At 35.4% G+C, this 27,998-nt stretch overlaps 1 protein-coding gene across 3 annotated transcripts in view; it reads right to left on the reverse strand.

Moving 5' to 3' along the window:
- LOC136024957 (lateral signaling target protein 2 homolog) overlaps positions 1–27,998 on the reverse strand; it is an 83,131-nt gene that overhangs the window by 14,242 nt on the left and 40,891 nt on the right. For all 3 annotated transcript variants that reach the window (XM_065700557.1, XM_065700555.1, XM_065700556.1), the window contains exons 2-7: positions 17,183–17,329; positions 12,124–12,255; positions 8,145–8,311; positions 6,363–6,488; positions 3,440–3,611; positions 2,433–2,791 (exon numbers count right to left, since the gene is read on the reverse strand). In XM_065700557.1, the coding sequence (XP_065556629.1) occupies positions 2,433–2,791; positions 3,440–3,611; positions 6,363–6,488; positions 8,145–8,311; positions 12,124–12,231 (932 nt within the window). In that variant the 5' untranslated portion in view covers positions 12,232–12,255; positions 17,183–17,329. The remainder of the gene's footprint in view (positions 1–2,432; positions 2,792–3,439; positions 3,612–6,362; positions 6,489–8,144; positions 8,312–12,123; positions 12,256–17,182; positions 17,330–27,998) is intronic.

Below are 27,998 nucleotides of genomic sequence, written 5' to 3' on the forward strand. Positions count from 1 at the left end.
ACCCGTTCTCAAGTTAAAATACCTCAAATTTTCTAATGTTTCCAAGTTAACAACCCCCAGCTCCCCTACAGAGAAGGGAACCGTTCCAATTATGTAAATCACGTATCTATAACTTGTGCTTATTCTTCCATCAAGTTTCATCCCTATCTCTCCACTCTAAGCGTTTTCCAAGATTTCCGGTTTCCCCCTCCAGCTCCCCCCAATATCACCGGTTCTAGTCGGGATTTAAAATGAGAGTTCTAAAGCACAAGATCCTTCTAAAGATCAAATGTCATTAAGATCTGATCACCCGTTCGTAAGTTATAAATACCTCATTTTTTCTAATTATCCGAATTACTCCCTCCCTAACTTCCCCAAAGAGAGCGGATCCGACCCGGTTATATCAATCATGTATCTAGGACTTGTGTTTATTTTTCCCACCAAGTTTAATCCCGATCCCTCCACTCTTAGCGTTTTCCAAGATTTTAGCCCCCCCCCCCCAATGTCACCGGATCCGGTCGGGACTGAAAAAAAGAGCTCTGAGACACGATATCCTTCCAAACATCAAATTTCATTAAGATCCGATCATCCCTTCGTAAGTTAAAAATACCTCATTCTTCCTAATTTTTCAGAATCAGCCCCCCCAACTCCCCCAAAGAGAGCGGATCCGTTCCGGTTATGTCAATCACGTATCTAGGACTTGTGATTTTTTTCCCACCGAGTTTCATTCCGATCCCTCCACTCTAAGCGTTCTCCTAAATTTTAGGTTTCCCCCTCCCCAAATCCCCACAATGTCACCAGATCCGGTCGGGATTTAACAAGAGAGCTCTGAGACAAGATATCCTTCCAAACATCAAATTTCATTAAGATCTGATCACCGTTCGTAAGTTAAAAATACCTCATTTTTTCTAATTTTTTCCGATTTAACCGTCCCCCCCGCTCTCCCCCAGATAGTAAAATCGGAGAAACGACAATTTCTAATTTAATCTGGTCTGATTCCGGATACGCTGCCAAAGTTCATCGTCCTAGCTTACGTGAAGTGCCTAAAGTAGGAAAACCAGGACAGACAGACCGATAGAATTTGCGATCGCTATATGTCATTTGGTAGATATCAAGTGCCATAAAAACGGATATAAATTTGTTCATTTTCAGCCTGTATCCAAGTTCGCAACAGTTCCCTGTGTCCTAGGCCTCCGAGAATGTATCCATGTTTTCTTGCATTTAACAATTCCTGTTGTTATTATCAGCATCACTGAATTAAGATTGTATATGGTAGTGTTAAATTCTCCTCATTTCTATTATAATATTAGTATTAGGCATATCTCCACTACCTTTTTGCTTATGACCGAAGGGATACAACGATTAACTATGGTTAACTGACATATTTTAATTATAATGTGGGAAATCGTGATAGTAAATATTATTTTAGTGTTTTTGTCATGAGTTTCAGCGGCATTTACAATTTTTTTTAATCAGATCCCTTGAACAGTCATTAAATCACTGCAATATCTATCCTAATAGTGTATGGCACAGCAGAATCACTGACAACTCACTTGTGACTCACTAGACTAGATAAATGGTCTCAAGGCCAATAAACGTCCCAAACTACATACTCTAAAATACATGAAACCAGAATGGTACTTGAGTTAGGCGCAATTGCGTTTTGCAAAGAAGTTGCTTTGGATGACTCACAAAAATTCTCATCATATTTTGAATTTTTTTTTATATTTTACTTGAATAAAAAAAAGGACGGAAAAATAGCCATTTAGAGTATGCTTAAATTTAAAAAGTCAACAGTGAAAGTTTCCTCACGCCAACCAACTGTTTTTACAGCCCAGAAGACAACATCTCCAGCTCGCAAACTTACCAATTAAGAACAAGAAGGTTACTGCTACTATCCTGTTGACAGTAATTACTGGTGACATCATTGAACGTTCAAGCAAAAAGTGCTCAATGAACAAACCTTTCAAACTCTTCAATAATAAAATTATAGTCCTTGTAATTAATGACATTATTATCGTATCATAAACGCCAAGGACAAGTAATCGTACAAAAAGGATAAGTAACCACATTACGCTAAACAAACGGGATTGGGTGATAACTAAGCATACCGTAATGTAAATTAGAAGATAAATATCCAGATAAATACAAAATTATACATATCGACTATATCGTGCTGACAGGGCTGAGCCAAGAGCCTTTTTTTTGTACAACTATCGAAGGAAAAAAAAAAGAGAGAGAGAGAGAGAGAGAGAGAGAGGAGAGAGAGAGGAGAGAGAGAGAGAGAGAGAGAGAGAGAGAGAGAGAGAGAGAGAGAGAGAGAGAGAGAGAGAGAGAGAGAGAGAGAGACAGACAGACAGACGAGAGAGAGGGAGAGAGACAAATTAAAAAGCAAATTTTTAAATTAATCGGCACTGTTGAAAAACAGGTAGACGACGTAATAGCTTTCTTACTTGAATCTTCTTCTCAGTTCCCAAGCTTTCCTTTCCGAACGTGGAATTTTACCACCACCTTCCAATTCGCTTCTCTTTCTTTTCTTCCTAGTTTTTCGTGGATGTTGCTGTAAAATTTCCCCTTCGCTCGATGAGCTCCTGTTCTTAGAGCAGTCATTACAACCATCAACCAATTCCTTTTCTGTAAAATTTTCCATCTTTGACCTTTGGGGTTTTACTGGAGCAACAATAGTAAAATCGATTGAAACACTGCTTCCATCAGGCGCAGAATGTTCTTGTGAGCACAATAATTTTTCTAAAGCGGTTATCTCGGTCGGACTTAATGTTCGAAGAAGGTCTTTGATTTTCCAGAGCAAGTTCTAGAAACGAGGACACAATATAATATCATACAATATATATATATATATATATATATATATATATATATATATATATATATATAAATATATATATATATATATATATATATATATATATATTTATATATACAATGGGGAGGATACAATAATCCTTGCTGAAGGAGTAAAAAGAACAGAAAAGATAGATGTTTCAATCAAATAAATCGACAATGAAAACACAACATTGCAATAAATACAAACCACAGAGGCGGATTATAATTATCTGGTATATAACAAGGTTCTATAATGAAAATAGTATTTTGTTCAGTTTCCAAATAGATTTCATGTTTTCAATAAACCACTTTTCTCAATAAAAAGAAGATTCAGTATTATCCATATTTAAATTGCGAAAATTTAAAATTGCGGAGACGGAGAACAAGGAGGGATTCTGGAAAGAAAAAGAAGGGGGATTACAAAGAGAGGGCGAAGAGGGGATTATGGCGAGAAGGGGGATTACAGAGAGAGGGAGAAGGGGGGATTGTGGAGAGAAGGAGAAGGCGAAACAAAAAATTTGCAAAGCAATAAATCACATAAAAATATAAAAGTTAATATAAAGAACCATCATAAAATTCAGAAGCAATAATCTACTTTTTAAACACAACTACTTACTCTAAAGGGTCGGAATAGTTCAGACATATGTTTCGCATCTTTGCCAACATTTAATGGTCCATCTGTGTTTAGAATAAGCCCATTCACAATAGCCAGCCGTGGAATAGTAAACATCAAAGCCGGATCAAAAAATTCAACAGCATCTTGGGTCAAGTAACCATTCCGTAAGGCTCTAAAAATGAATTGTTATAATTCAAAACTTACAATATTCATCAAACCGCGAGTAGTGTTGTTAGTATATTCTCAGTTAGAATAATTCCCACATTAAAGATGATATTCCATAGCTCTTAGGCAAAAAATTTAGGCATGCAGTTTTACAGTGTCGTGTGTAAACGCTTTAATCTATTATATAGGTTATTTGTGTAATCAAAAATATAATTTTTATGTAATTCATTACATAAAGTATAAAGGTATATCTGAGATTATTTCTTGGGTGAAATTACTTCAAGTGCATAAATAACACTGCTTATTGTAATAATAACGCTGTTTAATGTGATCCAGTAATTAGTAATTACTAGTAATTAAATAAATAAACAACAAAACCAGAAAAAGATACCCAATTTCAGACTACAATAAGGCCGAGAAGAGTGAAAGGGGAAGGGGGATACATTTAAAACCCTCCAAACAACCCCGAGGAGGTAATACCGGTAAAATTCTTTCCATGCTATTTTCTATTTTAAGTGGATACTATAAAAAAAATTTTGGTCAGACTTGGTCAATAATTTTTAATATTGTAATTCTTTTGTGCCATATTAGCTCGCCTTTTAGCCGTCAAATTTTTTGACGGCTAACTGTCCACTTTCACCCCCCCCCCCCCTTTCTTCGGGTTTTTGCACTAATATAACGCATTGTGACTTTTTTCATGACCTGCGTTTTTGTGTAAATTTTTATATGTTTCCCGACTAATCAGAGATTTTCTTTTTTTAAGAAACAAAGGGGTTTATTCATAAACAATAAACATAACAAAACCTGAAGCACAGCTTCTTTAGGTAAATATTCACCCCACTATACCTAAACATAAATCAACATAAATCATGTAAGGTGACGAAAATGAAACGCCAAAAAACAAAACAAAAACGAAAAAACAAGGTCTGGACCTCCCATAATCTAACCCCCTTCCCAAAAAAAAATCCAAGAATGATAATGAGTTATTTATTAACTCTATTGAGAATCGTCGAAATTATCAGAAATTAGGACCATTTCTCTACTATTCATTATCCAATATTCTCAGATAAAATAAATCTAACAAAGATTGCAAAAAAAGTTTTGAACATAGGAAATTAAACTCAGCTAGAAAATACATCATCGTTGATCGAGGACTACCATTCATCGGTTTACACCAATCTTATGGAGGGTCACCCTATCTTCCTAGTACAGGTAGCAAAGCCCCTATAAGGCATAATAATAGTTGGTATAAATAAGGCATAAATATAAGCCCCATGGGGGCTTATGTATTTATGCTGTACATCACTTTGTCAAGCGATTTCAGTTTGTGTTAGAGAGCACCCAAAATTATTATTAATTTTTTCTATATGTCTACTTATTATCTATATTTCTTTCCAAAATTTTACTACAGACATTATGAATCCATTCCTTTTTAATTTTTTCATTAACTATGTTCCTTTTCCAAACATAAACATTCATCCAGTTCACTCCCTCAAAAAACGGCAAAAGAAAAAATTTACCCATTCTGCATCCGCTCTGTGTATAAAACTTTTTCCTTTTCCTATCCACTCCAATCATATTTCAACTTATTTTTGCATCCTCGATATATTTTTATGGATTCCTTGTCTCTGGAACTATTTTTTTTCATCTCCCCCTTCTTGCTTGAGAATTCTCGATTTTTTTCTGATTATTCACCACATTGTGCGCTCCCTTAAAAATTTTTCCTGACTATCATATGTGTTTGTACAGGATGACACAAAAAAAAAAACAAAAAAAGAACTTTTTAAAAACTGAATTTAAACAGAAGAAATTTCGTCATGTAGATGGCGTCCTACTGCGCGTATGAATTCTTCCCTTCTGGGCACATCCACTGTTCCAAGCTCTAAGGTAGCCCAACAAAAGAAAATCACAAACTGAGGAATTCAGTGGTCACGACAGCAAGCGATTTCAACTAAATCTTAATATGCCGCAACTACAAAGCAGATCTCGTGTAGTTGAAATTGTCTTACAGTATACACTGTCACATCAAACTGACGTGATGACTATTCTACTGTTACACCCTTACGCCAGCTACACCTGGCGGCCAAAATGCTCATTTTTCAGTGTCACCCTCTACATTCCTGTTGTTATTTGTTTAATTGTACTTGATTTTGCCGACTCCTATTTTAACCACTTTATAGAAAACAAAACAAAATTTGGCTTAGGTATGGGTAGTGACAGCCGTTTTCAAACAAAAATCTCATTATATTCTATCTTAAACTACATTCTATACTCAGTCTTATTTCTATCGTATATTTTATACTCTATTACATCATGTTTAGTATGAAAATTTTCACTGGACACAAAATTTCAGAATAAAAAGTAATCTTCAATAGAATAAAATATTGTATTTTATTATTTAAGCCTGTAACTTTTATTGTCAGTACTTGAAAGTGCTTTTGAGATTAATAGTGCATATACTTAAAAACTATGTAGTAAACTAAAAAAAAGAGAGATTAATACTTGTTCAAAGTTTTGGAGAAGGGTTTCTATTTTTGAGATAAAAGAGCGGAGGTTTTCTGTTTAAAAACCCTTTTGTCGGCACGCTTATCAATCAAAGCTGGTAGCGCCACAGGGAACCCCCAAAGCTGCCAAATCGACCAAATGATATTTCCTTTAAACTAATTTTTTTTGCGTTTTCCTAGCGGGTAGCCGATGCTAGTAAACTATAAAAAACCCGGTTCCGTAGTATAAAAAAAAAACAAAAAAAAACTAGTACCTGTTCAAAGTTTCGGAGAACAAAACAATAACATCCTGCAGTCGATGATATTCGGAAGCTGACTTAACAGGAACCATTGCGCTAACATAACTTAGCTCAAATTCAGAAAATATTCTATCGAATATCCTAGAACACAAAAATAAAAATTATTCCCAGGACAGGAGAATGGACAATTGAGAATAGATGCAACAAAAGAAAGAAAAACAGAAAACATAGACAAGACAGAATAGAGTATTGTGTACATCTTAAACAATCTATTAACTTCATAAAAGTTTTGAATTAAAATCAACTGGGTGGAAGTGATGAAAAACTTGAGAGCCATGGCAAATTAGAGTAAAGGCAAGAGAGATAGTCTCTGTGAGAGGCAAAGCTGGCATAACTTTTTCAGAATTGTGTAAAAATGATTATTTTCACTTCTTGATAGATAATCCATCATCCATCCTAGGGCAAAACTTACACACAAAGTAATCATTCATTTAAGTAATCATTCATTTGATGGGATAAATGCTACTCAATACTATACTAAGAATTATTATTTTTTCTTCTTTTTTAAATATTAATATAGAGAATATACTAACGTCATTTTGAGAGATTGAGCCTTATTTAGAGAGAATTTCCTTGTGATAGTAAAAACTTAAAGTCAATCAAATATTTTTATACTAAAATCTCAAATAATATGAAAAGAGGAGTGCACTGATTCAGTCTTTGAACAGTTCAGATAAAGATGATACGAGGCATATGCCACTTTTTAACTTTACAGAGTTTTTAGGCTTAATAAAAGGCAACAGCTTTTTAGTTCTATGCTCTTTACTTTCCTCCTTACAAAGTAAGTCATATGTGCGAACTCCCAGTATTAACCAAAATGACCACAAAGCTTAAATGAATTATTGGTCTTGAAAAAAGAAGAAAGATCTAGAAGAAAGAAGGACAAAATCTTAGAAACAAAAAAAGATGAATTTCGCTTAACTAAAGCATTCTTTTGGGTCTACACACAACCGAAAAAAATTGTTTGATAAGAAATATGATTATTATTCGAAAAAATGAGCAACATTTAGGGGGGTGGGGGATGCTTAGAGGTAATCCCAAGTCTCTGTGCAGGAGATTTGAAGGTGTGAAACCCAAAGAAGTTTTCTACTGCAAATTTCTTTGTAGAGAGGTTCCTGAGAACAAACCTTTAGTGGAAATTCACATATCCCCTTCCCACTGGACTGTAGCTACGAATATCAAATTTATTTACAGCCAATCTTTCGGGTATATATGCAAGACACATACTAGTCAAACTCTGTTATGAACCGCTTTCAAATTAAAGCCATAAATTAAAACCCAATACCTGGAGACAACATCACATTAAGGAGAAAAAAAAATGAAATATGTCGATTGAACACAAAAGTTAGCCGTTTGACTTGGCAGCCTGGATAGTCTCTTGTGCCTCTAGTTACTGCCCTTACTGTCCCTAGATGCTAACTAGTTCCAAGATTTGCATTACATTGACAGTTTTGCCATTTAATTTATCTGCACACTTTGCCCTTTGTTTGCTCATATCCCTAGTATTTTATTTTTTTTGGGGGGGGGAGTACCACGAAAAAAAGAAAACGTATCAAAAATCGGTTTGTATGAATTTTGTTATGTTTTTTACGACCCGGGTACGTAAACCAAGGTACTAGGTAAACCTAGTACCCTCCCCCCTCCGCATAAGACCTTGATTGAAAGTATTAATATTTTTCATGAACAAATTGTCTTTTCACTCCAAAAAGTGAAAGAGCAAAACACTTAAAAAATTACCTCAAGGTTTCACATAACTTCTCACTGAAAACAGGGGTATTTCTTAGGCACTGATTCCTTAGCTCATTTCTGATCCCATCTAATGTCTTGGTAAGGGCTTTTGCCAAAGGTCGCATTGCAGCACTTTCCAATTCCCTATTGACAATACTGGAGCCAGCAGCTAAGCACTGAAAAGAAAATCCCATATTTTAGTGCATAGTAAGAGACACAGAAAGGGAGATGGAGAAATAGTGTGGGAGAAAAAGAAAAATTTCGTCTAAATCCATCTTTATCTTGTATCACTATAGCTAGAAAATTGGTGTAAAGAAAAGGGGAAATAAAGCGCTCCTCAAAACTGATGTATAGCTTTAGCTGCTAGTTACTATTCGCCAAAAAATTTTAATTTTGGCGATGTTAGTTACTTTGCGCTAGCAAACGTTGTCCTTGAATCAAGTCTTGGTTGTTCAAATACTAGCTACGTTCGTTGTTTGCCATCCGTTGTTCTTAGTTCTACTAAGATATAATCGGTTTTACTCTTATATTGTGTTTTATTTCGCTCTTCTAAAGAAATCGTTTTAACTGTTTAAGCCATAGCCAGTTATAATTTAACCACAGATAGGATTTCAATCGCCCAGAAAAAATTCTAGTCACAACAAAAATGGAAAGAATACTTCTAGATGCAGGAAGATCTTCTTGCTAGAAGAGGAAAGTGACTCTGACAGTGAGCTCCAGCTGGAAGCTGTAGCAGACGATGTTACATCAGGAGCCTCACTGTTCTGTTTGGTACTTGCTGCCGGTGACTTAGAAACAGGAAAAGCAAGTCTGGACACAGTCCCCTGGTACAGAGATGTCTTTAAAATAAGACAGTTATTCAGTTTTTTTTTTTTTTTTTTTTTTAACTTATGGATACAAGGAAGATGACAATTTTTAAAGCTAGCTGTTATTGTCAGCTTTCAAATGTTAATTAACAATTCTGCTCTATTCAATCAAAATTCTATTCCATCTTGAAATTAACTGTTTTTGAGGCTATGTACTTCCTTATATAAAAAAGTTTCTGAGAAACAAATGTAAAGGAAAAAACACAAACTAGCGGTAAATACTATAGTTTTGTAGCATTTCACAACAAAAATTGCTATTTCAGACCATTCACTTGGTTTATTATTTAGCAAATGAACAAGAAAAAATGCCAATATCTAACACTAATTTCTTATAAACTTGGACCCTCTGTGAGACAACGCTGGTTTTTAAGTTATTTACTTTCTAAAATATAAATCTAAGAGGCAAATAAAGGGTTTAATACACTTTTATCGATACTTTTCAAAAATTTCCGCCACATTTTGGCAGAAACAACTATTTTAAAAAAAATTTCTCGTCCAGAAATAGAAACTCTCCATTTTCGGCTTTTTTATGTATCGATGTTAAGCAAATCAATGAAATGGCTGGTTCACTGCATGGTTCACAGCTGGTTCTTGCATAGTTTTGATTTTGAAGCTTGGCATTCAAAAGCAAAACTAAAGTAGTGAAACAGAGTATGTTGCTAAGTTCGTCATTCTAAAGAACGACGAACTAAGAACGGCATTTCAGAGAACGGCTTATAAGCACAATCGAGGTTTTACAAACGAACAGCTTATTAGTAAAACCGAGGATTGAATTTTGATAGAACGGCAAAGATGAACGTATGTTGTAGTATGTTGCTAAGTTCGTCATTCTAAAGAACGACGAACTAAGAACGGCATTTCAGAGAACGGCTTAGAAGCACAATCGAGGTTTTACAAACGAACAGCTTATTAGTAAAACCGAGGATTGAATTTTGATAGAACGGCAAAGATGAACGTATGTTGTAGTATGTTGCTAAGTTCGTCATTCTAAAGAACGACGAACTAAGAACGGCATTTCAGAGAACGGCTTATAAGCACAATCGAGGTTTTACAAACGAACAGCTTATTAGTAAAACCGAGGATTGGACTTTGATAGAACGGTAAAAATGAACGTAGCAACTGGAATATAAGTCCAATGTTGCGTGCTACACAGCGATTTTTGGTGCTACAATAAAGAAAATTTTGCACGTGTCACGACTTGCATCACGAAACGCACAGTGTCCGTTTAAGTGTACTTGGGTTAGTTTTAGGTAAATATTTTAATCTTTTATGTCTGATTATTTCAAACTCAGCGCCAATCTTTTGAAACGAACACGTCAAAAAGGCGGTGTTGGTTACAGCAAACTTTGCGCCAATGTTTCAAAACTACGGCAAAAAGGCGGTCCGTGTCTTTTGTTGTTTCTCCTCCCCTGTTTTAAAATACCAGATCATGTTACGGTTAGATAACGGATTCTTGTTCTACGAATTCAATTCCAAGTCTAAAGTTTGACGATATTAAATATCAAACTTGATATATCTATACATCAGCATACATATATAACATATATCAAATATCTTAATATATCGAGGATATATATAAGAAACGTAAATATCGATATCAGAAATGATATTTGGAAATTTTGTTTAGTTCCTGCTTTTTTGACCACCTTCCAGAGAACATCCAAAAGAAAAATTCCAACATATGAAAAAAGTCGTCGTTAATATCTAGTGTAAATTTGAAGTTCTAGTGGGGGGGGGGCAGCTGCCCCCTTCCCTATGTCCATTTCTCCAGACTTTTTAATCTTCTGAAAATGGTGCAGCCAAACGCCAGGTAGAGTTTAAATTGACAGTGCAGTAATAGTCAGCTGGTAAGAAACTGCCAAGGTAAACAGAGCGATTGACAGTTTCCACGTACACACCGTCTATTTTTATCGGGGACGGTTTGCTGTTTTCCAGCACAATGTCACTATGACTCTGGATTCGTTTGTATTAAACGACCCCGTTGTTTTGTGAGATCTTTCTGTGCTTGGAGGTAAAGGGAAATTATAGGCAGATGATTGACACGTTCAGAAGATGCCAGTTTGTCAAAACAGGGTTCCGCCGATTTTAGCTCCATATTCGGAGGCATCAGGGAGAGAATAGCATAGAGAAACAGGATGAACAACTTTGGGGAGAGATTACATCCCTGCAGGTTCCAAAAGTTGTCGAGAGTTCTTTCAGAAAACCAGTCAGATTTAGCCAGCCTTTTCAAAATCAAAAGAAAGCTGAGAGAGAGCTCTGTTGAAGTCGATAAACCGTCTCGTCAGTTGGCGCAAGGAAAAGATTTGGTACATAGTTGATAGTAAGACCCAAAAACCAGCATGATATTCGCATGTGTGATCGCTTATTTTATGTACAGGAGGATATTGGTCAGAATTCTAGTTGGTGGCTTGTCAGGCGGGTATTGTGGTAATTTTCTCTCTTTGTTTGTGCCTTTTTGTGAATCGAGATTTTTGCTACATTGGGACACTACCATTGGACATGTCCAGTAAACCAGGTGGCTCTTATAGTACTGTGGTATAGATCAACAGGACCTTCTAAGATGACGTTTATTAACTCCGTCGTGACATTGTCTGGTTCCGGATCTCTGCATCGCTTCGATCTCGGATGTTCTTGGTAGGGTGTCACGATCGATGATTGGGAGGGCGCTTTTCGTTTCGTGGCTTTCTTGGTGGATATTTTTCTTATTGTTTTGAAGAGTTCAGGCTCATTCCATTTCTTGACCTGGACTTTACTCTTGTCCTTCAAATTTTTGGCAACATAGTCGCATAAGACCTTCCTGATTCCTCGGTCAAATTTTATTTTGATATGTTCCACGAGACTACAATAAAATTCCAATGAAACAAAATAGAAGACTGTAGCAAGCTACAACCAAGGAATCCTATATCAACTATTCATTGTACAATTTAGACTACACATAGTTGAATTACCAACTGGAGAGCGAAAAGATGCGTTCTATCACCGTATAAATTTTTTGCAAGTTTTTTTCTTATATTCTTTTTCTTCTCTTTGATTTACTTTTTTCATAGTTTCAGCTTGCAGACGTAATGACAGAAAAAGGAAACAGAGCCTTGCTTCGCACTAAAACAATTCTTGGAACCTACCTCTGCACCGAACCATAGCTGCCCAGCAAGATTATCAAGCACAAGATCATCTGGAAATTTGGCTCTAAAATCTCGCGGCACACGCTCACTCCCTAGAACTTCATCCATTATCTGATTGCATATAGTTAAAACCTAAAATGAAAAAAGAAATCACCAATGCAACAGCACAAACACAGAAATAAACACACACCATATATATATATATATATATATATATATATATATATATATATATATATATATATATATATATATATATATATATATATATATATAATATAACCTAAGTTATATTATATATAGTCGATAAAGCTTAAGTTATAATTCTGGTTCAACTTTAGCTCAAAGAGGAGATGGTTTAGCAGGTGGCTGCCCTTCATAAATATGATTATTTCTTTTCCTTTAAGCGTTAACTTTACTCCTTACTTCCATTTGAAAACACGTTGCTTTCTCATATAATAATTGCGTTTGTTAATATTTCCATTAAATTAACGTTCCTTACTCGTAAGTTGGAGGAAGGGGCTTCTAGACCACTCCCCCACCTCCCAACTATTTACGCTAACATTTAACTTTTGTATAGCGATACTTCTGAATAACACTCAACCAAGAAAAAGTACATCCCTTTAAAAATTTATCGGAGGATGGAGGATAAGGGGCATGAAATACCAAAACACCATTTTCTTATTAAATTTCGAACTGTTTATGCATGTGGGATATTAGGACAAATCTCATGCTTAGAGAATATCCCTCCTCCCTACTACCTCTGTGCAGGGAATTGTATGAGTAAAATCTATAATTCAACAGTTAAAATATTTTTGTAATAAAAGCTGTCTTTAGTAAAAAGCTACTACCCTCTCCCACAGCTCTCATTTTGCTTGGTCCAAATATATTCCTCCAAGTAATGGAAGGTTCAGAGAATTCGCTCCCTTTATACTAATTTGAAAAACATCTCAATGACAGCCCCCTCCCAAATTTTTATTTGGTCATCAATCACAATTTTATTAACTGGGCTATTGGGTGTTCGAAAAAGATCTTCAGAAATCTTTAATCGCTTTTTTCTCAGAGTAAGTTTTCAGGCAATAAGACAATTTCCCTACCATTCCGCAAATTCTCATTCTTATTCCTTACTCGGTTTGGAAAAAGTTTTGACGACGTCTGGACCACAAAAGATTATAATTGCCGTTCTTCTACCTGCACTAAGCTTGAATCCCAGAAATAAAACAAGGAGGAAATGAGGAATGGTACATCAAATGTTACTTCTGACTGAGTTAGAGTGAGGCTCGACGCACCCTTCTAGTTATTGTTTATGACAAGAATTTGAGTTCTAAGCATCCCCAAAAAGCATAACAAGCATATAAGCTCTATACATGATTATGATGCTAGCTAAGACAATACATTACTAAAACAATAGCTCTTACTTTCCACAGTTTGATCCAGACTCAACCATCTTTTCTGGCAGAAGTCCAAATGAGACATGAATTTAGAGACCTAGCTTCCCCCAAGAGAGAATGGATACGTCCGAAAACCCCAAATGCCGATCTGAGACACTTATTTTTACTTCCCACGACGTTTAATTGAAGCATAATTATCCCCTTTATTAGATGTTCCGCCATGATTAGGAATAAAATGAGTTTAAGGAGCTGCTCCTCCTCCTACCAACAGGGGTTGGATCCAAAAAGGTAGACCTAGCATTTTTATCCTTACTTTCCAACAAATGTAGTTAAGATACCACGTTTTGTTTTGTAAGATATCCTGATAGGGGCTAGGTTTGCTTCATTGTATTTCTTGACCCGATCATTATACAAAAAAAAAATTGCAGAAAATTTGAACGAAACCAAGAACTGGGATTTGGAATTTCAAGGTCGACTCTTCTGATTTCAAGGTAATCTCGAAGCAATGCATAATTTTCTTCATGGCTCTAAGGGATCATTTAATCAAACAGTTCGAGGTAACGAACTGTAGTAAGGAGCGACCCTGCTCAATAGTAAACAAAACTCTAAAAAACGGGATTTTGATACCAATAGTTACATCAAAAGAATCGAATTTTCATGCTGATTCTAAATATATAAGTTTCATCAAGTTTAGTTTTACCCATCAAAAGTTACGAGCCTGAGAAAATTTGCGTTATTTTGGAAAATATGCGGAAACACCCCCTAAAAGTCATAGAATCTTAACGAAGATCACACCATCGCATTCGGCGTATCAGAGAACCCTATAGCAAAAATTTTAAGCTCCTATCTACAAAAATATGGAATTTTGTATTTTTTGCCAGAAGGCAGATCACGGATGCGCGTTTATTTGTTTGTTTGTTTTTTTTTTCCAGGGGTGATCGTACCGACCCAGTTGTCCTAGAATGTTGCGAGAGGGCTAATTCTAACGGAAATGAAAAGTTCTAGTGCCCTTTTTAAGTGACCAAAAAGATTGGAGGGCTACTAGGCCCCCTCCCACGCTCATTTTTTCCCAAAGTCAACGGATAAAAATTTTGAGATAGCCATTTTGTTCCGCATAGTCGAAAACCACAATAACTATGTCTTTAGGAATGACTTACTCCCCCACAATCCCTGGGGGAGGGGCTGCAAGTTACAAACTTTGACCAGTGTTTACATACAGTAATGATTATTGGTAAGTGTACAGACGTTTTCAGTGGGATTCTTTTGGTTTGGGGGGTGGAGTTGAGGGGAGAGGGCTACTTGGGAGGATCTTTCCTTGGAGGAATACGTTATGGGGGAAAAAATTCAATGAAAAGGGCGCAGGATTTTCTAGCATTACTGTAAAAAAAAAGAAAAAATAAACATGAAAACGTTTTTTTCAATTGAAAGTAAGGAGTAGGCCTAGCATTGAAACTTAAAACGAACAGAGATTATTACGCATATGAGGGGTTCTAAAAATACTTTAGCATAAAGAGCGAGGTATTTAGGAGGAGATAAATACCTCGCTCTTTATGCTGAAGTATTTTTAGTAGTTTCAAGTAATTTATGTTTGTTTTGTAAGTTAATTCTTAAGCTACGTATATTTTTTACTAATAAAAACGTTCGTTAAAAATTAAAAGTCCTAGTTGTCTTTTTAAGTAACCGAAACATTGAAGGGCAACTAGGTCTCCTTCCCCACCCCTTATTTCTCAAAATCGTCTGATCAAAACTAAGAGAAAGCCATTTAGCCAAAAAAAGCATTACTATACAAATTTGATTTAATAATTTATGTGCGGAGAGCCAAAATCAAACATGCATTAATTCAAAAACGTTCAGAAATTAAATATAAAAACTAGTTTTTTTAACTGAAAGTAAGGAGCGACATTAAAACTTAAAACGAACAGAAATTACTCCGTATATGAAATGGGTTGTCCCCTCCGCAATCCCTCCCTCTTTACGCTAAAGTTTGACTCTTTGCCACAATTCTACTTTTTAAAACAATTAAAAGCTTTAGCGTAAAGAGCGAGGGATTGCGGAGGGGACAACCCATTTCATATACGGAGTAATTTCTGTTCGTTTTAAGTTTTAATGTCGCTCCTTACTTTCAGTTAAAAAAAACTAGTTTTTTTTATTTAATACTCTATATGAATCCGAAGTTTACTTTAGAGTTAGGACACTTTCGTTAGATTCTAATTTTTACTAATTAGTATTAAAGAAAAACATATTTCCTATATCGTTCTGATAAATCACTGGAAATAAAACTTCAAGAAAATTTTCTTCTCAGTTTCATGATAACAATACAACAGAAAATTTATTGATTTTATACCAATTCTATACCTTGCTCTTAAACACAACTAGCAAAATTTCCTTTAAAAATCACACATTAGTCGAGCCTATAGGCCTACCTGCATACAGAAGCACATTCCTTCCTTAACTAAAAATTAAATAAGAAAACAAGTTTTTTTCAACTGAAAGTAAGGAACAACATTATAACTGATACTAATACAAGGGATTCCGTATATGAGGGGGGCTGATCCCTCCTTAACCTTTCGCTCGTTACGCTGAAGTTTTTAGCGCTTTAAAGAAGCTTCTTATTTCAATTTATTGGCCCTTGTGTTTCAGCAGTCGTTCTTATAGAATCAAGACGAAAATTAAAATTTTTGTTTAAAGAGCGAGGAGCCGAGGAGGGGGGAGGGCTCCCCTAATATACTGACTAATTTCTGTACGTTTTTAGTTTTGTTGCTTCTTTACTTTCAGGTGAAAAAAAACACTTTTTTTTATCGGTTTTCAAATAATACCCTGGCCTAACCAAGAAATGATGTGGAGTGCCGGACATATTAACTCCCTATTCCTTGCTGTTAGATATTATATATAAATAAAGGTGAATTGATTGGTAGCATCCCTCTTTTTTCAGTTTTTCTGCTTAAGAACTAAAATTTTGGACACAATTTGAACAGCTTGTCTTACGAATAAGTCCTTACGAATGTTTTGTACTACAGGAGTTCAGGTGGACTCACCTGAACTTCTGTTTGTTTTTTATTATTGTTCATATGTCTGGAAATTCGGAGAACTTTTGACCTTCCATGTGGCTGAAGCCATCGCGACCTCTATAATAGGACGCTCTGGGTTCACTTAAACCTCTCTGGGGTTTAAATGCATTGTATACATACGTTTAAAAACACTGAAACATTGTATACAAATAAGAAAAGGAAAATATAACCATTCAAAATTTCTGAAATCCAAACTCCTGGTAGTACTTGCTACCCCTCCCCCAAGAAGTTTTCTGGCGGCGCTCATGATTCTTCGCCTCACATTTTCCACCTCTAAGCTGGTGGCATATGCATTTAATACTTTATGCTAGATAGAAAAAATTGTCACCATGGAAGGAGCAGTATTATACCCCCCCACCCCATACACAAAGAATAAAGGCGTAGATCTAACAATTTTCGGGAATCAAGAGGGATTAGATAAAAATTTCTACCAAGTATCATTTTCTATCAGTTAAGATACAGTCTTTGAGAAATCAACCCCTCCCCGCCTACAAATTTACCCTACTTCTCACTTTCATAATATTTGATGGGCACTTTGTATGATTTTATGAAACATGAAGTATATTAAAAAATAAAAAAGGAACATGTCTAAAAGGGTACCTTGTCTTGACATTGTCGAAGTTTGTTGACAAGTGAAGCGCATCTTTCTGGATCTTTCCTACCATCAAAGCTATCAAGAGCCAAGGCTACTTCATTCAACTCTTCATCAGAATAGTAAAACTGAGCAAGCAATGAAGTATCACTCCTCTATAAAAGATAACACCATGAATAATTGGCAGATTACAGAGATCATAACATGGTCTGGTTTAAAACAACTGCAGACATGGGTACACACAAAAAGAGATTCATGGGGTTTCCACAGCTGTTTCAGAACTAGGGACAACACTAGGGACCCTCAAAAAACAAATTATTAGATAAAGGTAAACAAATTCAAATATGTAGAATAACATGCATAACTACCAATTTTTTTTTCTCGTTTTTCGCCCTCTAGGGTTCGAATTTTCTACTTGCTAAAATCAGACAACTCTCCAAGCCCCAGTTCTTCTCATCTTCATTTCATAAATTCATCGATTCTTCTCCAGCACACTCACTACGTCTCCCTTCTTCTTATCTGCAACTACTCCTATCCCTAGTTATTCTGATTCAGGATATCCTTCCTGGTAAAATGGCAACATTGATGATAATTTCTTTCAGCTTGCTATACCTAGCTTCACTTACCTTCTTATTCTGTTCCCCCTTCCTTCCCAATCACCCTTATTTTGATATAACAAAGATGATTTGGAAAACTTCCAGTTTGGTCATTACTAAGAACCCTTCACACCCTTTGGGGTCTCAACACAGCTACCCCAACTACTGTTAACACCACCCTTGGTCAAAGACTAGGTAATTGATGGTTTTTTCTTCTTTCCTCTCCAGGGTGTTATTTTCCAACTCACTCCAGTTCAAACCTAACCTTTTGCGTTGCTTTATCTCATCTCCCAATTTACCCAAAGCCAACATCTCCTTCCCTAGTAGAGAAAACAAACATGAATGGTGTTTCTCCCCCTCTCTCTTAGATTTCAGTTTAGAAACAACAAAAAATACAGTTCAGACACACATTGCCTTAATTTTTCTCATATATCTTCAGTAACATACCTTACTTCCCTGCTGTATGTAATGATTTTTATCCTTCAGTAAAATTCTCTTTCAGTGATGGGTCTCCCAATCAGATGGTCAATTTTCAAAGACTTTTTGGCAATTTCGTCTGCATATTGGTTGCCCACAATGCCTGTAGGGCTTAGACTATACTGGAAATAAGTAAGGATAACCCAAGAAGTAAGGAAATTTTAATGTAGCAAAGTATGCTAAAAATCCATGTCAAGATTATTTTGTCAGGCAGACTCAAAAAGTTCAAAGCTTGATTTTGAGTTTCATTAAATTGTAATGTTTTGAATTTTTTAGCTTGGCAATAAGTAGATTATTATGTAATAGTTTTTCCCCCATTGCCATTTCATGCAAATTATTGAACAGCTTTTCACCAGCACCTGCGTTTAGGAAAAGGAAAAAGATTCCTTTCAGACAGTCATAAAATATGATGTGTTTTTTCTTAATACAACTTTATTCTCAGTTCTGTGACGGATCATCCATATTACCACTACAGAATGCACCGTGAATGCAACCTAATACTCTAACACTGTGCTCCCAAAATATATATCCTAACTCAATTTATGTTGCTATTTCTAAAAATACAAAACGTACAATTAAAGACTATGTTACTTTGCCTGAAAATATAAATCAATTACTTGCTTCCAATATATTTGACAATCATAACAATTTAAATTTATTCCATCACCACCTGATTGCCACATCACCACGCAGCAGAACTACATAATTCCATGGCATAACCATTTACAATTATCACTTGCAGAAGGAGGAATTTCCCTCTAATACACATGCATTGGAAACGAACGAAATCTAGAACAAGAATGTAACCCCTTGCTCTTGAAGGTAAACATATCCTAGTATTAGGATAGGACAAAAGAGGACAAAATTGCCTGAGAATCAAACTCTGAAGGCTCCTAGCACTGGAGTTGGCAGCATGAAATTTCTAGATTAATGGTTTTTCAGCATGGGTGCCCATAAGGGGCGGGGAGCAGGAGGAAGTTTGCCGGCTGAATGATGCTATCATATGTTTCATATTTTTGTTTTGAGACGTCTATAATACAGCATTGGAAGTACCAATTAGACCAGATAAGCCCTCCCTCCCCCCCTGAAATTCAGCCTATGGGCACCCATACTTTTCAGCTGTAGGTATTTCCAAATTTCAAGTGAGCACAGATACTTTTGCACAAAGAGTAGGTGGGACTCAGAACTGCAGATGTTTCTGAAAAACCCTGTGCTGTGTCCCGCTAGCTACAATTATTTGCTGCATAAGTTTTAAGCAGGTCTGAGGACTTTTGTGCAAAAGTCAGAGAAGGAGCCCCTGGAAATCATCATCCTTGTATACCATCAACATTAGGCACTAGTCTCACATTCAAAGAGCCTTGTAAAAAAACCTGTCTACTTTACTGCTTAGGAGTTGGTAGTGTTCAAGGGGCCGTACTTTGCTTCTCCAAGATTGGGGATAAGAAAATCAACTTCATGCAAAAATTCAAAAATAGATGCAACATACCTATTTTTTTGCTAAAATGTTGGCAGGGAGGGGGTAAGAGTAGTGAAAGGGATATAGGTCAGCTTATGCTTTATGCTTCAAATCATATAACTTGAATTGGATATTTTTTATTTTTAAAATGTGCAAAATTTCTACATTTCAACTAAGAAATTTTGGTGGTGAGAATGACAGAGGATGTTTGAGGGACTATTGGCCCACTCTGGGACAAATAATCTGCATTTAAATTATACAGGTCTAAAATCATTGAAGAGATTCTTGTTCAAAGAAGGTGTACTGCTATAAATCTTGCACTTGGATAGATAGCGGAGGGCATTGGACAGGCCACAAGCCCACTTTTTGCTTTCATGAAAATCCCCCATGCGATGCCACCTCAAACAAAGTGCAGTATACCTACCTTTTCAGTGATATATGCTTTTGCCTTTTATTTTTTTCTATTTCTTACTCTGTGTCAACAGCTGAATATTTCAAAGCCACGTTTTGTGCTACCAATAACACATATTAAACGTCCTTGGTGGATTTTGATTCAAAATAGGTGCATCATGCCTGCCCTTCTAAAAAAATGGTTGAGAAAGGGTAGGGAGCACTTTGAGCATACAGACTGAAAACTTTTGCATGATTCTGCTTGAAGCAAGGCACAGAATGTCTGTCATGATTGCCTTGTAGTCTGCAAATATATTTAACGTGTCAATTATTTTACTTTGTGTCTGTAGGTGACTATTTCAATGTCAAAATGGTCACTTTCAAACAGTTCGTGGTAACGAACTGTAGTAAGGAGCGACCCGGCTCAATAGTAAACAAAACTCTAAAAAACATAATTTTGAAGCTAAAATATATATCAAAAGAATCAGATTTTCATGCTGATTTTAAATATATAAGTTTCATCAAATTTAGTCTTTGTCATCAAAAGTTACGAGCCTGAAAAAATTTGTCTTATTTTAGAAAATAGGGAAAATGCCCCTAAAAGTCACAGAATCTTAACGAAAATCACACCTTCGCATTCGGCGTATCAGAGAACCCTATAACAAAATTTTCAAGCTCCTATCTACAAAAATGTGGAATTTCGTATTTTTGCCAGAAGACAAATCACGGGTGCGTGTTTATTTGTTTGTTTGTTTTTTGTTTTGTTTTTTCCCAGGGGTCATCGTATCGACCAAGTGGTCCTAGAATGTCGCAAGAGGGCTCATTCTAACGGAAATGAAAAGTTCTAGTGCCCTTTTTAAGTGACCAAGAAAATGGGAGGGCACCTAGGCCCCCTCCCACGCTCATTTTTTCTCCAAAGTCAACAGATCAAAATTTCGAGATAGCCATTTTGCTCCGCATAGTCAAAAACCATAATAACTATGTCTTTGGGAATGACTTACTCCCCCAACGTCCCTGGGGGAGGGGCTGCAAGTTACAAACTTCGACCTGTGTTTACATATAATAATGGTTTTTGGCAAGTGTGCAGTCGTTTTCAGGGGATTTTTTTTTGGTTTTGGGGGTGGGGTTTAGGGGACGGGGCTATGTGGGAGGATCTTCCCTTGGAGAAATATGTCATGAGGGAACAGATATTCAATGAAAAGGGCGCAGAATTTTCTAAAATTACTATAAAAAAAAACAATGAAAAAATAAAAATGGAAAAGTTTTTCAATTGAAAGTAAAGAGTAGCATTGAAACTTAAAACGAACAGAGATTATTACGCATATGAGGGGTTCTAAAAATACTTTAGCATAAAGAGTGAGGTATTTAGGAGGAGATAAATACCTCGCTCTTTATGCTATAGTATTTTTAGTAATTTCAACTATTTATTCTACGGCCTTTCTGATTCAGGGGTCATTCTTAAAGAATTGGGACGAAACTTACGATTTAGTGTAAAGAACGAGGTATTAACGAGGGTACAAACCCCCTCATATACATAATAAAAATTAAAGAATATAAAAGTTTGTTACGTAAGTTAATTATTAAGTTACGTATATTTTTTACTAATAAAAAAATTCGTTAAAAATTAAAATTTATAGTTGCCTTTGTATGTAACCGAAAAAAATTGCATGGCAACTAGGCCTCCTTCCCCGTCCCTTATTTCTCAAAATCGTCTGATCAAAACTAAGAGAAAGCCATTTAGCCAAAAAAGGAATTAATATGCAAATTTCATTTTAATAATTTATGTGAGGAGAGCCAAAATCAAACATGCATTAATTCAAAAACGTTCAGAAATTACATAAAAAAAAACTAGTTTTTTTAACTGAAAGTAAGGAGCGACATTAAAACTTAAAACGAAGAGAAATTACTCCGCATATGAAATGGGTTGTCCCCTCCGCAATCCCTCGCTCTTTACGCTAAAGTTTGACTCTTTGCCACAATTCTGCTTTTTAAAACAATTAAAAGCTTTAGCGTAAAGAGCGAGGGATTGCGGAGGGGACAACCCATTTCATATACGGAGTAATTTCTGTTCGTTTTAAGTTTTAATGTCGCTCCTTACTTTCAGTTAAAAAAAACTAGTTTTTGTTATGTAATTCCTTATAGGTGGGATATATTTTATGTTTCGTATCAGTTTGCAGTAGTTCACAATATATAAATTAAATATTATCGGTTGCTGGTGTTGGTAAAAAATATGCTGACTGGTTAACTTTTTGGAAAGGAGTTCCGTGATAAGAAGGTCCGAATTTTGGCATAAGAACATCTTTTTAAATATCTAGTGTTGATGGAATGATGAACCAGGATCAAGAATCACAATAATCATGGTTTGCAGAGGAATAGAATTTTATTGTGAACTGAGTATTTTCCACATTCTCAAAACAGTTTTAGTATAATTCAGGTTTATGCAAAAAAAAGAAAAAAAAAACAAAAACAAATGTCACAGGCTTTTCCAAACACAGCCATGGGGTTTAAGTATTTGAACTCGTCGAGACTGGATGATCAAAGTTGTATGCGACAGAACTGCTTAATTAGCTATCTTTTTATCAAACCAGCTAATTAAATAATACGAGATTGACTTCTATCCATTATGTTCAGCTTGCTTTTATTTGTTAGCAATACTGACAAAACTTCAGCTGCAACAGCAACAGTTCTTGTCCGAAATACTTTTAGTTTGGAATTGATTTCTTGTAAAGATTTTTGTTTGTTTACTTAGTAAAGAAAGTCTCTTTTACCCCATGCCTCAACTAGGTCAAGGTATATCTTTATTCAGTTTTGCTACACTATTTTTGTTTTCTGTCTTTAGTTGATTTTTATGATGTATTGACCATACAGGAGCAACTATCTGTCTTGTTCTCCTAACTCTACTGTTTTCCAAGATATAAGATAAAATTTATTGCTCGAAAACGGCTACCACAAGCCCAAATGGGCAGAATTCGTACTTTAAACAAAAACGTCAATAAACAAAAAAAGAAAAAAACAATGACGAAAAAATTATAAAATGATCAACATCAAATACATAAAAATGTCAAAGACAATTAAAGCTCAAAAATTAAAAGGTCAATACCGAATCAGCAAAATGTAAAAAAGAACTCGTAAAATTAAAAAGGGAATACAATAATTAAAAGGAAACAATTTAGTTATGCGACCAAAAGACAGAAAGCTAGAAATTTGCAAAATGAAACGTTAAAATTAAAAGGTAAAAAGGGAGTGAGGGGCGGATGAGAATATTTACTGATTGAATATGTCAACTATGTAAGGGGTGAAAATTTTCTATATCATTCAATGGATACTTTTATTGGAACAAGGAGGGGGATTTTTGTTGAAATAGAGCGCGGGAGGCGGGGTCAAAGGGGTGAATATTGATTAAGGAAAAGAGTAGTTGTCCGAGGGTTATGAAGGGCATTGTTCACGAGACGCAGGGAAATTTGTGCTCTCTTTTCCTTAAGGGTAACTAGATTGGTTCTCTGAAGAAGGAAAATATAAGGCACTTTACCCTCATTAAAGAAAATGCTGCTTTTGAAAATGAAAATATTGAACTCAACCAAAAGACATTTTTCAGAAAATAACTTCTGAAAGATTCCACCGAAGATGCACCTTTGGGATTTCCATGGGTGCTATTAGGAAGTTCTAAAATGACATAAAAATTGGTTCAACTAAATAATTAGATGACAATTATGTAATAATCGAATGGCAATTATGCTACCATGACAATGCATTTCCCTCCTTAATAGTGCCAGATATAGCCCCAAATAATAGGCCAAAGGTTCCCTATTACTTTTTATTGCTCAATTTGTTGCATTTCTTTTTTAAGGGGCATTCCTATTCTTAAACAACCAATAGCATCAGCATCAGACGGTTGGCCAAAAAGGACAATCTTTGGCAATCTGTCATCCGTCATCCGCAGAACATGGCCTAACCATCTCAATCTTTCTTTCATTATAGCCCTAGAAAGCGGGATTGAACCACCTTTTTCGTACAACCTACTGTTTGAAATACGGTCAGTCAGCCAGGTACCCTGAACAATTTATAGGCAATTTCTCTGGAAAACATCTAGTAAATTTTCATCTTGCTTTTTGGAGCGCAAATGCTTCAGAGCCATATTTGACCATTGTCATCACTGTAGCTTCCAATATTCTAATCTTGGTTTAAAGATAAATTGGTTTAAAGTTTAAAGATAAAATTTAAAGATTATCTTGGCAGATAAATTGGATAAAAGTTACTATAGAACATAGGATAGCCCTTCAGGAGAGCAGTTTTCCTGAAAGAAACACAAAAATAAACAAAACAAAAAGTGTAGCAATATTAATTTTCCAATCAATACTCCTTTCAAGCGCAATATTTATTGCTCGGACAAAAGCCACCCCCCTAAGGGTCCCAAATATAGTCACGCGCTATATAGAAAACTAAAAGAAAGCACTACAAATAGAATAGTTGCTTTACACTATGTAGCAAGTTTCTATTCATGAAATCTTCATCTTTCTTTCCATTTCAGTCATTGTTTTAAAGATATGTTTGATAATATAATTTCATGGAAATTCTTTAATATTTATTGTGCATAAAATTTGAAAAGTTGGATATTATGTAATGTTTGTAACATAAATTTCAAAAATATTTTCAAACTTATGTTTCCTTTCCAAACACAACAAAAAGAGACAACTCTAGTAGTGATAGTGAACACATTACATATTCTGCTGAGATTCAAAATGTGCACTCAAGAAGAATATGCATAAATTTTAGTGAAATTTTATTACACGAGAGAATTTAAAATCTTGGATTGGAACAGAAAAAAAGATAATAGTATGATCAATATAAACTTGCAGTACATTATAAATAAGAATTTCGTTATTAAGTGTCAAGTGTTAAGAGCTGCTATCCTGTATTGTAACAAAATGTGAATAGCGATGGAAGCAAACATGAAAATCTTATTAATAGAAACATCTTCCATATCCCAAATTATGCCATGTACTACAGAATGTATAGCATTTTCATCCCTTTTTAAAATGTCGCAATGAGATATTTATGGATTCAGATGTCAGGCAAATGCCCCCTTCCCCAGACAATTACCCCAAGAAAATTCTTGTCATATGTAGAATTTATCATTCAAAGGGAAAGTAAGACAAATAAAAAGATTGAAGAAAAGAAGGGATTCTGGCATGTTCTATCTATTTTCCAAAATGGAGGTGGAATGTCTGGTGTGGAATATCCTATGAGATTTATTTTTATATTCTTATATATTTTCATTCTTTTTTCATGTTTTGGTGGGGCTGGGAGTTGATTTATTATAGTAGGGGAAGAAAAAAGTTAACAAAAATAATTTTCTTGCAAATCTGAAATAGAGAGTTATGTTTATTTTGAATTTGCTTTGTTCTGACTTAGAGTTTGACTCCATTTATTCTTTATTTTTTTAGTAGCACATCCGATACAGACCTAACCAATGTTGACCCTGCACAAATCCACCATCTGATGCAGCCCATTGAGACTCATAGTTCCAGTATTATAATTTCGACTTCAAATATTATAATTTCGACTTAAATTGCTAGATGTCAACAAATCAGTTGGGCCAGATAGATCACATTCACGTATTCTAAAAGAAGTTGTTGAAGACATTACCAAGACACTCTCTCAATTATTCAGTCTCCCTGTATACCAAATAAAGCCAGCACAGAAAACTACCATTCCACAAGCATACATTCTGCTGTTGCTAAAATCCAGGAAAGAGTGGAAAATACTCTGTCATGAAACATCTCAAACATAATGGGATTCTATCATCCAGCCAATATGGTTTTCAACCGGGAAAGTCTCTAGAAACATGTTTGCTAGAGACTTATGATGTCATAACAGACCTGATTAATCAGGGCTTACCTGTGGATGTCTTGCTGCTTGACATTGCAAAAGCATTTGACAAAGTTCCACATCCACACCTGAACATAAAACTCTTCTCATGTGGAATTAATGCAGACCTTGTGGGCTGGACCTCAGTTTTTCTTACAGATAGAACAAAGAGAGTGGGTTTTTTTTTTTTTTTTACTAATGAAGGAGAACCAATCCTCTCTGAGAAATGTGGAGTCACCAGTGGTGTCCTGCAGGGTAGTGTCTTAAGACCTACCCTATTCAATATAATTGATATTTTTCAGTTAACTACAAATCATCTAACTCTCTATGCTGACAACTTAAAGTCGTTTGGTGCAGTCAATCAAGAGTCACTATAAGCAGATCTTGACCATATTCAAAACTAGGCAATAACATGGCGCATGAGCTTCAATATTGACAAATGTAGTGTTTTTCAATTTAAGTCCAACCCAGGTTTCAAGTATACTATGGTCAATCCAGCTGTAAATAACATTCAAGAGCTCCAAAGTGTGGATGAATAAAGGGATCTTGGAATCGTTGTTGACAACCAGTGTGAATTCCATTCAAACTGCAAGAAGACTATGTCTCATGCAAACTCTGTCCTAGCACTCTTAAAGAAAGCTATATCCAGTAGGTCTCCCTGTGTTTTTGTGAGGTTGGCCCTTGTCAGATCAGTGCTAGATTTTAGAATGTGCATAGCATCACCAAGATATCGGTGTGATGTAGAGCTTCTAGAAGGGGTGCAAAAGAGAGCCACAAAGGCAGTATCTCAGATGCAAGACAAGCTTTATGATGAACGTTTGAAGGAGCTGAAATTATCTACGCTGGTTTACCAAAGAAAAACAGCTGATGTGCTTGTAACAAATAAGATTACTTCACAAAAAAAAAACAATTCATCTGTCAATTTCCCAAAATATTGGCACTGACAGGAGGGAACATTCAATGAAACTGCTCAAGCCATCTTTCAAAACTCGACACCAAGAACAGTTTTTCTCTTGCCATGTAGTAAACCACTGGAAACAAAACAGTGTCTCAAACACAACAGTCTCAGTACCCAACAATGAAGTTTTCAAGAAGTTATAAGATTTGAATGGAATGGAGTTCCCTGGAAGCACCAGTGGGATGCATAAGATGTTTGATCATCCACATCATCAAGCATGGCACGATTAACAGATCAAGATGGATCTTAATTTATTTTGAAGTACAAATTAAGGTTATTCATCAAGGTGATTTTATTGAAACAAAATTTTCAAATATACCCCTTAAGGGTACTTTAGATGAGAAAACCTTCTTATGCATGCCTAGTAGATGCATTCTCAATTGCAAGGGGTGGACTGGTATGTGGTACTATAGATATTGGTATCATACCAAGTCTACAAGAAGTACTTGCTTGTGCTTCTTAGTCCCAGTCGGTATCTCTGTGCACTTCCATCATAGGGCAGTCCTTCTACAGTTGCCACTAATTTCATATTAAAAAAAAATTGTTAATCTTTATCTTAGATAAAGATAATCTTTATCTATGATAACTCAATCCACAAGAATTATTTGTCATACTTTCCCTTTGGCTACTCAATTTTACATGCAAGGGAATTTTCTTGGGGACAAGCGTTAGCAGAAGGAATTTTCCTGGAGAATTGTCTGTATGGAATTCAAAGTCCTAGGATTAGCCTAGAACCATGAATTCAGACAAAATTATATTATAACATTGATTTAAAACATAGACGAAAATAAAAAAAAAAAGATGAAAATGTGACCAAGATTGTTGTACTGTATATTATAAAGCAAGAAAATTATTATTGATGTTTTTTTTGGATTTTTACATAATCCAGGGCTTTATCTGGAACCATTGGGAGGGGGGTACTGTTATTTTCTTACTCTATATACTAATAATACTCTTAAAATTTATTCACTTTATTTCCCCCCCAAAAAAAAAAAAAAAAAAATCAGAATTGTAGAGTTTCCTTCTGAGGAGGCCTTCTGAGGAACCCCTGATATATATTTAGGTTTATTAACTGGGAA

The sequence above is a fragment of the Artemia franciscana genome, chromosome 3 (genome assembly GCF_032884065.1).
Source record: "Artemia franciscana chromosome 3, ASM3288406v1, whole genome shotgun sequence".
Classification (NCBI taxonomy): Eukaryota; Metazoa; Arthropoda; class Branchiopoda; order Anostraca; family Artemiidae; genus Artemia; species Artemia franciscana.